This window comes from Macrobrachium nipponense, chromosome 2 (genome assembly GCF_015104395.2).
Source record: "Macrobrachium nipponense isolate FS-2020 chromosome 2, ASM1510439v2, whole genome shotgun sequence".
In the NCBI taxonomy this organism is placed as follows: domain Eukaryota; kingdom Metazoa; phylum Arthropoda; class Malacostraca; order Decapoda; family Palaemonidae; genus Macrobrachium; species Macrobrachium nipponense.
The window spans coordinates 99,191,414-99,203,612 of NC_087201.1; the positions used below are offsets into that span (position 1 = coordinate 99,191,414).

Consider the following 12,199-nt stretch of genomic DNA (forward strand, 5'->3'; position numbering starts at 1 on the left):
GGCTTTCAGAAACCACGAGAGAACACAGTCATCCTCTGTGCTAGTATTATAGTAAAAAAATAAAATAAAATAAGTCCTTGAGGCAACACTTTTCCCATTTTAATGGAAATTATGGTATCTCCAAAATCCTGGAGAACCAATCCCCGCCTTTCAGTGGCACCAGCTTTCTGCCCTTTCACTTCTATAACAATTAATCATGTGTAAGCAGAATTTAAGAACTTTGCAGTTACTGGGAAGGGTAAGAAATAGTTACTTATCTCCACTATCTAAGTATATGTCAATTTCACAATGGAATGGAAACCACTTTTGAATGGGAAAGTTCCCATTTACTGTGGCTACCATGGTTTACAGATAAGTAAGGGCAGATGCAAATTCAAGGTCATGCCCTTCATGAAATTAGCAGCAATAATTATCCAGGAACTCATAAAAAAGGAATTCAACTGGTATCCTACCTAGATGATTGGCTAATCAGGGGCGCCACTGAAGAGGGGTGCCTACTAAATTTGGAAGTGGTAGTCAAAAGACTCAAATCAAGAGGTTCCATGATAAACTGGAATACATCCCAACTCCCATCCAATAGGGAGTTTGTGTGGCTGGGACTTTATTGGGATATCCTTTGCAATCAGTTGTCATCCTTTCCAGGCTTAAACCAAAATAAGGAAGGACCTGCAGAGGTTCCTGATCCATTCCATGCTTTTCCTAAGGCATTTGCGGTGAATCCTGATTCTGTAACAGTTCATGTCACGGGTAGATCTAGCCTCCATCTGAGACTCAAGTAGTAGTACATAGAAATTTTAAATTCCCCTTCTCTGGTCCTTTGCATCACAAAGACTGGCTTCTGCAAGACTTCTCATTACAAGGTCCCTGAATAAGATTCTTTGGGCCCAGTCATCTCAGCTCAGCAGTCCTAGTGCAACTACAACTCATGTGCCCCAACAGGGCAGTGTTCTTGACTCCCTGATTATCTCTTAGATGGGGACAATGCATTATCACCCACACACCTAGCTGTCACTGTTGTCTCCTGGTCTCATTTCTGGCCAACAATTAGGACCCTTTGAAGAAGAGTTTCCCTATTCTTCTAAAGGAACTCAGTATTGCAGATAAAATAATATGCCCAGTCCAAACTCTCGAGGTTTACCTAGAGGTCATGTTAAACATCCCAGATGGTCCTTTCCTTACATCCTATCAGAAACAAGCCACTCTCTCTGCATGGGCTGAGAATTATTTTAGTGTTCCTAGTTACAAAGGCGTAACCCCAGTCCCTACCTGGGTCTCATGATGTCCAGGAAGTGGGTGCATCACTGTCTTTGGAGGCCATTTGAGGCAGTGTTACTCTACTACTCATGCCCATGGCCAGACATCAAGCAAATTGATCCCATGGTAATTCTGAGATATGGCCAAGGAGGAGGCACAATAATTCTGTATTCCAGTCTGGCATAATTAGGTAAGTCACTTAAGAACCACATACGCTGAATAACACATATACAGGCTTTTAAGCCTTAATGGGTATCGTGAATGAAAGATCAGTAATTACTTATAAGATTTTACCTTGAACCAATATTTCTTCTGGGTCAATGGAATTTTATAATGAGGATCAAGGACATTTTGTCACCTGTCAATTTCTTTTGAATGCTCCTGTGAAAATGAACAGCAACTACTATCAAAATCAGGTTTGATGAAGGTAAACCCTATTTTTGGTCGCTGTTCTGAGTCCTTAATCCTATCTGCTTTCCCAGACCAAAAGGCATGGGAATTTTTGGTAACTTTTTCTTTCACAGACCTGGTGAATAGTATGGATCTCAGCTAATCTGCACACTGTTGCTACATTTGTCAGAAGAACAAGTGGAATAACTGGGTACACACACACACACACACACAATGAGAGTGGCGGTGGCAAGTCTTTTGCTATGAAAATGCTAGCCATACAGTTGCTGCAGGCATGGGAAAGAGCCCTCTTGCCTTGAGTCCTTTAATATTCTATCATTGTCAGATGAAAGGCACTATTCTGGCCAATACCAACTAAGAGAGCATTCTTTGATATTGTTGGTCTGTCTGATGGAACCCTAGGGGGACTGAGTAACTCCTACAAAGGCTCACAGCAACTACCAAAATAGGTAGTTCAAACCTGATTTTGAATAGCTGTTGGAAGTGCTGCTATCGCTTTCAAGTGAAAATGAATGTTAAAATAATTACAATAATTACCTTACAATACATGTTTACATTCCATTGCCAAAGTAAGGAACTTTAAATCTTGAAAATATATTACAGCATTTAAAATTCTTGTCACTAATAATTAAGTCACTAAGATTTAAGTGTTACATACCTTAACATGATACTACCATTGTTGAATTATAATGGGTCTATGTATTCCTTTCCAATTGCAAATACATCAATCTCAGGTTTAATCTGGAAAAATATAATAGAATAATAAATAGGAATTTTGGAAAATTCCTTTAGTTAAGAAATTATATAGTTATGTATGTATTTTGTAAAAAAAAAAAATACTTTGAAATCAAAGCATTGTCTACTAGAGTACACAATATAGATGTATAAAGCTGAGAATATGATCAAGAAAGTGGTCATTAGCCAATTCATTAGTGTAGTGACTATAGCTGGTTCACTTAAGGTAGATTCTTGGAAGAGCCCTCTGCTTACGAGGCGTTTGTTTGGCGGCCGCTGATTGGCTGGTAGGCAGCTCCCAGCCAATCAGCGGCCGCCAGACAAACGTCTCGTAGGCATAGAGCTCACCCAAGAATCTACCTTAAGTGAACCAGTTATAGTGGATTTTGATCATGGAATATTGTAAACCAGGATGTATTCACAGTAGCTTTGATGACGCCTATTACCAAAAGAATTATTTAGGAAAATAATTTTGTTTATATAACAAACTAATTTATTAATGGAATTATTTTTAATTTCATACATATAATTTTGTGATACATAATTCATATTTCATTGAGAGAGAGAGAGAGAGAGATACGATTATGCGTTGTCCCATAAAAACTGCTACAATACTGAAGCCTGGAGGTTTTAAGTTGCCTACATAAGAAATTTGGATGGATTTTAAATATTTTTATGGTGATTATATCAATAATACAGTATGCGTAAATGCATTCTGTGTTTTCTCTTTAAACTACTGTTTGTATACTGGGAGAGAGAGAGAGAGAGAGGACTAACCATAATACGACATAAACCAAAAACTTACTGTAGTAAATGATCATCAAGAGACAAGTATGCCTGTCTGATGGCTTCCCGTATCCAAAAAGAGATAGTGTTCTTCGACACCTGTTTCTTTGTACGTCCTGTGCTAACAAAAAGTCTGCGGCAGCCTGGTCTAAGGTGCCGTTTCCTTTTAAGAAAACAGCACAGGGCTTGGACAGGGCACAACAAAAGCTCTTGAGCATCACCACCCACTAAGTCATTCAGTGATGGAATGGAAAAGGAAGTGAACCTATCATCGTGCACAGAGGGATTCTGGGTCTTGGCCACGAATTCCAGGACAAATTCGAAGGACACCGACCCCAACCCGTGGTGTGCTTCGCATCATAGCTTAGACTGTACAGCTCTCCCACTCTCTTCGAAAGTGCCAAGGCCAGGAGGAAAACCACCTTGAGCATCAAGTTCCTGTCAGATGAGTGACGCAAAGGCTCATATGGACCCTTAGTGAAGCTTCTCAGAACCAAGGAAACATCCCACGTTGGAGGCTTGAGCTCCCTAGGGGAACTCGATTGCTCAAACCCCTTAACTAGCTAGGAAAGTTCTCAGGACGAGATGTCGATACTTCTAAGGCATAACACTAAACTCAGGGCCGCCCTGTAGCCACTAATGGCAGAAACGGACAAACTTTTCTCATCTCTGAGGAAGGTTAAAAAGTATGCTATGCACTGAATACAGGTTGCGAATGGAGGAAAACCCCATTTGCGACACCATTCGCAGTAGAACACCCATTTGCCTTGGTAAACTGTAGAGGTCGACCTTCTGCGACTGCTGGACATATGCTCTGCTGTTCTCTAAGAAAAGCCTCTCGCTCAGAGGAGATACTTGATAGCCTCCAACCGTGAAGAGACAGGGATTCAACTGAATGGTGGAACCTTTCTGCATGTGGCTAACAAAGGAGATGCCACCAAGGGGGAATTTCCCTCGGAACCTCCGACAACAACGACAGCAGTGGAAACCATTCCGCCTGAGGCCACAGAGGGGCTACCAAAGACATCCTGAGACCCTGCGAACTCATCAGCCGGCCTCCAGGTTATCCCAGGGATGTTGGAATGCGTCCTTTGCTAACACTAAAGGATCTGAAACCACTGAACAGAATATCTCCAGTTTCCTGTTGAATCGAGTCGCAAAAAGGTCCAGCATAAGTCTCCCCCAAACTGGAAGAGCTTGTCTGCTACTACCTGATGAAGGGACCACTCTGTGCCTAGGATCTGATCCCGACGACTGAGTTTGTCTGCGACCACATTCCATTTACCTGGGATATACCTAGCAGAGAGCTCTACTGAATTGCTGACCGCCCACTGGTGAACCTCAACGGTCAAGGCGTGAAGTTGACGTGAAACCAGACCTCCCTGCTTGTTCACATAGGGGACCACCGTGGTGTTGTCCGACATGAGAACGACAGAATGACCCTCTACTTTCTCCTGAAACTCCTTCAGACACAGGAAAGCTGCCTTAAACTGCCCAACGCTGATATGCTGCTGTTTGTCCTCCAAACTCCAAATGCCTGAGGCAATGAGGCCACCTAATTGAGCCCCCCACCTGCGAGGGAGGTGTCTGAAAACAAAAGGAAGTCCAGTGGGAGAGAACGCAGAGGGACACCCTTCAAAAGATTTCAGTCGTCCAACCACCAATGAAGGCCTTCTCTCACTTCCAGAGACAGAGGAACCTTTAACAGGGGTGAGTCCCCTGCCAGATACCAGAATTCCCCAAGTCTCCATTGTAGAGACTGAAGATGAAGACGCCCATGAGGGACCAGCTTCTCCAAGGAAGACAAAACTCCCAGAAGAACCTGCCACTGATGAGCTGACTGATGTGGTTCCGACAGGAAGTCGCACTCCACCACTCGCAACTTCTCCAACCTCTGATCAGATGGGAAAACTCTTGCAACCGCTGTACCGTTGACCATGCCCAGGTACAAAATCTTTTGACTGGTATGAGGTTTGACTTTTCCTGGCTGACCATGATGCACAGTTCCAGACAAAACCGAAGCAGATGATCTCTGTCCTGTAGCAGCTTTTCCCTGGAACCTGTCAAGACCAACCAATCATTGAGGTACCTCAGCAAACGGATCCCCTGAGCACGGGCTCAACTTGAGACAATAGAGAAGACTCTTGTGAACACCTGAGGGGCTGTGGTCTGCCTGAAGTACAGGACTTTGAACTCAAAGACCTTATCTCTGAGAGAGAAGCAAAAGAACTTTCTAGACATTGGATGAACAGGGATCTAGAAGTATGCGTCCCTCAAGTCTATTGACAGCATGAAGTTGCCTTCCCTCACAGCTGCCAGCACTGAGCGTGGGGTCTCTGTCTTGAACCTGGTCTTCCTGATGAAGTGATTCAAGGTGGATAAGTAAATCACAGGTCTCCAACCTCATGACGCCTTGGGCACCAAGAAGATGTGACTGTAAAACCCCAGTGACAGACACAATACTTCCTCTATCGCATCCTTGTCCAGCATCTTCTGCACTTACTCCCTGAGAGCCAAGAACTTCAAAGAATCTGGAGGATACACCCTCATGAGCTGCGGCTTGTCCGAGAGAGGGGGAGAGAAGTCGAATGGCAGTAGATACCCCACCCAAAGGACATTTACCACCCAAAGGCCCACCAGGCAACCCACCCAGCCATGGCACAGGCAAGGGAGAGATGCCTAACCTACCGAAGACCCCCTTTACCTCTGCCCTGGGGGCCCCTTCTTGGCTTAAAGGAACGGGAGCGAAAGGGATGTTGGTCCCCTGACGTAGGCTGGGACAAACGGGGAGGCACTACTGAAACCAAACTCCTTGATGGCCTACCAAGCGACGGTCTTCGTGACTGCTGCTGGGCGGCGGGGGGGAGGGGGGGTTGGAGGAGGAGGAGGAGGAGGAGGAGACTCCGACTTAGACACAGCCTAGTGCACTAATCTGTCCTTGGTGTCAGCGTGGCGCCGGTCTATCACATCATCCAGCTCGGTCCAAGGGAACACAAATGGTGATTCCAACATATCTCCATTCCTCAATGCCAGCAAGGACTCAGGGTCAATTGATCTTTCCATCCTGGATAAAGCCGCATCTCTCCAATCAGGAGAAGGTTAGCCCATAAATTAACACTGAGGTGAGCCAGATACAAAAATGCCTTGCCTTCAGACTGCAACAAACTGACAAGAGAGGAAGCACTCACCAATCCCTCTGGGAACCTGTCAAAAGCTATCTTGGCAATGACGGTAGACCAGAAGTCCAGCCAAGAAACCGTATGCAACATGGAGACTGCCAGACTCCCACGCTGAGGCATCCAGTGGAGAAGGATGGAGCCACCGACCTCACCTGGTCCAAAGTCAATCTCGGCTTCGGACGAATGACGTCCTGGTAAGATGACTCAACATCAAAAAAGCAGAGTTCGTAGCATAGCAGTTCCTATGCCTCATGAGAGGCGGGAGTAGCAGTTTGGCAGAGCCCCTAGCGCGAAGCGAACCGTCCTAATCTGAAACAGAGGCATTAACCTTATGCAAGACTGACTGGACGTGCCCCGACAAGGGAAGTTGAAACGATGACTTGGGATCCTGCGTAGCTCCCAGCAAGGCTTCCAAGCAGGAAGGAGTGTAAGATGACTGAGCCTGAGTCCTACTCTCCAAGTTTTTGAATCCACGAATAAGATCGACAACTTCTGTAAAGGAAGACGAAAACTCTTGCATGTCTCACTCCTCCTGCTCTGGCAACGGAGACCGACGATGAGACGGATGTGCAGGCTTATTTAAAGCGCCTTCCTCATTTAAATTAACAAAAGAACCAGCAGCCAATGAGCCCAAAACACCAACTAACCTGTCTGGCCTGGATCCAAGCACCAACTCCCGCAATGAACCAACCACAACACTAGGGACATCACTACGCACTCGGTCCAACAGATGACCCTCTAACATGGCTGCGAAACAGGCACGGCATGGCGACGTATGAACATGTGTTGGTGAGGAATCCTGAATACTCTAGATAGAATGAGAATCCCTCAGAGCCAAACTCCTGGAAGTACCAGGGAGAGGGGCAGACAAACACTCCTGCTGTACCAACTCTGCGCTCACCACCTTTGACCTCTTGACAGGCGCCTTGAGATCTTTACGGTGATGAATAGGCCCTGGAGAAGGAGAAGTGGGAGCACCTGTAACATGGGCACGAACGAGGGAGGTTGCAACGCGCTTGCGACTCAATGCAGAGAACGAAGCAGCCACTGCAGATCACACAGGGGAAGATACACTAACACTCTCTGAAACACCAACACTCTCAGGAACAAGGGCGTGCTGCTCCTCATTCGTAGACAAAGAAAGGGCAAAGTCCTTAGCCTTCCAACGCTTGATACAACGACGATGCAGAGATGGGGGAGGAGAAGAAGACAGCACTGGCTCCTTACACAATCTCTTCGCAGGAGGCAGGGGCAATGCAACACGCTTGCTTCCAGTCCTCCCAGCTGACATGGCAGCCAACTTATCTTCTAAAACAGAGTCCAATCTCTTAAGAACCACCAAGCATAAAGCCTCAGACGGATCAGCAAGAAAAGGGTCCGACAACACGGAAAGTAGATGCACCAAACTGGATGGCAGAGATGACATCACGGCAGCAAACGATGACGACACAGATGAGCGAGGCAGCACAGTGGAGACAACTGGAGACAACAGACCCCACTGGTGGAGGGATACAAAATGACTGACCCCATGATGTCACTAGCAGGGCTGACACCACGGCTTCCCTCTGACTCGAAGAAGTGGCAATCGTCACTGGCTGAGCAAAACAAAATGGCTGACCTCAGCTACCCACGAATACGAGGCCAGGAGGAGGGGGAGGGCCTGGACAGCATGAGGAGGGGGGTAGCGAGCATCCATGAAGTGCATCACCAAACCCTCCAAGGACGGTGGAGCCTGTAGCCCAAGCATACCCAAGAGCACCGCCATTTTGGACGCCTCTGACTCTGAAATAAAAGACAATGATGAAAAAGGCTCCTCCCTCTCGGGAATCAAATTAACTCCTGAAGAAGAAGGGGCGACATTACATAAATCAGCCTGAGGGCCTCCTGATACTTCCAACGATGAATTGATGGAAGAAAAGGAAGGGGACAAAGGCACAACACTAGTATGGGGTGTGACAGCCGCAGGAGATGAAGCATCAGGAAAAGGAGAAGAAAAACCCTCCCACGAAGGAAGAGTAGAAACCCTACGATGCTCCCTCTAACCTTAAAATAACTTCCATTGCTCTCTAGACCATGCACGGCATTCTGTGCAGGAATTCATTATTGTACAAACGTTAGAGTGACACCTACTACAAGTGATGTGGGGGTCGGTCGCAGCCGAAGCCAAAAAACGAGTACACAGAAGACCTGGAGTTCCGGGGCACACACATTGACGAGGCTGAGATGGAGCAGAAGAAGCCATAATAATAGCACACACACTAAAACATAAGCGAAAAGGGCAATGACCCGGGTAAAGGCCGAGAGAGGTCAACCACTACTCTCGTCCAGGCAGTTAAGAAAAGACTGATGGGTGAGTGGTCCTTGACCACTCTTCACCCAATATACACACGCATTGCCAGATCTCACAATATTCCTTGCTTTCATCTGCATTTTACCAGATCCAGCTAGGCGCTAGACATTATCCTATTGTTAAGACCGAAGATTTGTCCACGTGTGAACAACACATTTTTATGTAATAAATGATATGTTGCAACTTTATGTGCAAACCAAATGTAATGATTCTTACATTATCCTATTGTTAAGACCGAAGATTTGTTCACGTGTGAACAACACATTTTTATGTAATAAATTATATGTTGCAACTTCATGTGCAAACCAAATGTAATGATTCTTGAAGTCTATGATGTTGCTTTATCTGGCAACACTAGAAGACTGGATAGATACTAGATGTACCAAAGTTCTGTTGAATATTATTTAAGTACCTGAAATGTCAGTAACTCCTCAAATTCTATAAAACATCCAGCAGACTAATGCTCGTTTCATTTCCTTAGTTTTCACCAACTAATGTTCCTTGCCTGTTGGTAATACTCATTAGCTACTTGTTTTTATATGTAAACAAATCTAAGTAAAGCACTGAATATTATAGAAATATAGTAGTTAGGAATATTAAATGAATGCTACAACATCATTAAAAAAACTTTCATATTCACATATGCTGTACCAGGTATATGGTAACAAACACGCTACCGTTTTATCTGCTATTTGTCATTTGCAAACAAAGCATAATGCCAATCAAATGAGAGAAACCTACACATGTTCTATTAGAACTCAATAAATAACTGAAAATAGGCTAGGAGCAATCTGTCAGGTTGTCTCTGTCATTGTGATTTGTGATTTCTTGTTTTTAAGCAGAACTGATCTGTGGAATTTGTGAGTGAAATGTCTGAGGTACTTTCAGATTTATTAATCAACACTGCATTAATTGCACTTCCAGAGAAATATTTTACATTAATGATATATTGTTTTAGAAACTAAGGTTTGTGGTAACGTTTTAGCAACTCTTGAGTTAATAATGGCATTCTTTTTTATTGTAAACACATTTATTGTTTGGTAGGGTATCTTGCTGCATCTGCACTTAAATTAAACAAATAAAAATGGGAAAGAAAATTGTTACGATTCATAACAAAAAGGAAATGAGAGACATCCTACTGCTTCCTATAAGGAAGAGAGAAAGAGAGAGTGAGAGAGCTAGTTATATAACCTAAAAAATGGAAATTAGTAAAGCCTTTTATTGACAGGAGAGAAGAAATTAATGGAAAGCAAGGAAAATTAGTGACTAGGACAAACGGATATAAGTAAGATTTTTAAGTCACTTGTATCACTGAAGTATCAGTGTTGCAAAATCAAATTCTCGAAAGCGTCGCTTAAATCCATCCTTTACATTTCTGCCTACATCATTTTGCATGGTACAATGTCTGCATCCCTTTATAGTGCCCAATTGCATTGTTTTCTACTTTCAACTTTTACTGATTCCCCCTGGATCAGCCTGAGTGTCTAAATTCTTGAATTGTCTTGCTGCAGTTTTTAGCTGCCATTTCGCAAACTGTAAACATTTAGCATAGGTTCTTTGCAGTTGCAGAACTTTTGGTCTTTTATTTTCCTCTCAACACACTGTCCAACACCCACAACTTTGCCTTGCTCCAACATTCACCTCAATGATGAACAAATCTTTGGATCAGCACACAACGGTTCTCAAACATGACTCAGTTAAACCAATAATCATCTGCATAATCTAATTCAATAAAACAATTCTTCAGTCCAGCCCTATAGTAGCATAAAATTGCTTGGTGGTCTGGTTTTAAGTACTTTAGATTGTTAATCTATAAATTCTTTCTGATCAATAAAAAAACTGACTATTAATGGCTCTTACAATGAATCCACAACATTAATACACAATGTACTACAGGCATTGCCTGATATGCCCAAAATGTTATCATTACCTTGTCATGTAGATGAGGAAAGGCTCCCACAGCATGATATTTTTGGCGTACATTTTCATAAGCAGTCAAGTCAAACATTTTCTCAAATTCTTCTCTGGTCATGAAGGTGTCAGCATACAAGAATGGGTAACCCCCACATGATTCTGTAAATCTTAATAAAAAAAATATTTATTGTTAGGTCATATAAACTACATAACAAACATTCATAAAGGGATTAACTAAGCAAAAATTCATCAAAATACTGTACTTACAGTGTTAAAATTTTTTTATCAACAACAATGACATCTTTATGATAAAATATATTGTATACTTACCCAGTAATTACAGGCGGAAAGAGAGGAACAACTTTGCAAAAAAAAAAACAAGTCTGTTTATGCCCCTAATGCCCATGGAAGGGGACGGAGGGAAGGCTCCAATCATATAATTAATTACTGGGTATGTATGGTATAAAAAACTTTAGTTTATCATAAAAATGTCATATTTATACAGGTAACTTACCCAGTAATTACATAGCTGATTGCCACACTGACAGGAGGTTGGATACATATATGGACATATCTACCCAAAAACATTAGGAATGGTAAAGAATTTGAGAATACATACTAGGAGATTGCCAACATTAATACAATGTTTGTTGTTTCCTTACCTGATAAGAGCACTGCTGCAGGCAGAGACTGCCTCTGGTTGGTGCTCATTCTATCACGTAGTGGCGTAGTGATATAGCCATGAAACACCTACTACTTCAGTGAGTACTCTACAGTGAAGGACAATTCCAATGGTTAACAAAGACAAAACAAGTTGCCTCTGCCCAGGGCACAGTGCCACAATACAACCAGAAAAGACACAGTCACCTATACCCAAAAACAAAAACACATCCACCACCCTACCATAAAAAGTAATGGAGAGTACTCCAGGCACCTCGTACCTCCAAGCTGTAAGTGACTCAACATCTTATGACAAGGCAAAGATTAAAAGTAAGGAAGTGGTGCTTCTTATGCTTCCTTTCCCAACACCACACCAGCTGATAAAGACAGACCCAAGGTACTGCACTTATCATATATAGTTTCAATCTCAGGTAAGCAAAAGGATGCAAAAACTGACTATCATTTCCAAAAAATCTTTTGTAAAATTGAAGACAGAGATAATATGCATCTGAATGCCAACAAAGTGGCAACAGTTCTTATTTCATGAGCTTTGACATTACAAATAAGAAAAAGTCTTTTTCAACTACAGAGTGAGCTTCCAGGATAAGGTCCCTGAGAAAGAATGCCAGGGCATTCTTAGAGGTCAGGAAGGGTTTTTAACTGAATGCCATAGACTGCCTGACGGACCACAAATACCTTTAGTTCTGTGAAGGTAATACTTCAAAGACCTCACAGGACATAAAACTCTCTCTTCATCATTTCGACCCAGTATATCAGTCGGGCTATTAATAAAAAAAGAACAAGACCAGGGCTGAGCAGAAGACTCATTCTTGGCCAAGAATCCTGGGGAATAAGAGCATACTGCATTCCCTTGGGAGAAGCCCACTTCCTTGTCCAAGGCATGAACTTT

General features: G+C 43.2%; 1 protein-coding gene across 1 annotated transcript in view; it reads right to left on the minus strand.

Moving 5' to 3' along the window:
- Positions 1-2,315: 2,315 nt before the first annotated feature.
- LOC135220841 (delta(24)-sterol reductase-like) overlaps positions 2,316-12,199 on the minus strand; it is a 55,372-nt gene continuing 45,488 nt past the window's right edge. The window contains exons 3-4 of the mRNA XM_064258402.1: positions 10,646-10,796; positions 2,316-2,406 (exon numbers count right to left, since the gene is read on the minus strand). Of these exons, the coding sequence (XP_064114472.1) occupies positions 2,350-2,406; positions 10,646-10,796 (208 nt within the window). The 3' untranslated portion in view covers positions 2,316-2,349. The remainder of the gene's footprint in view (positions 2,407-10,645; positions 10,797-12,199) is intronic.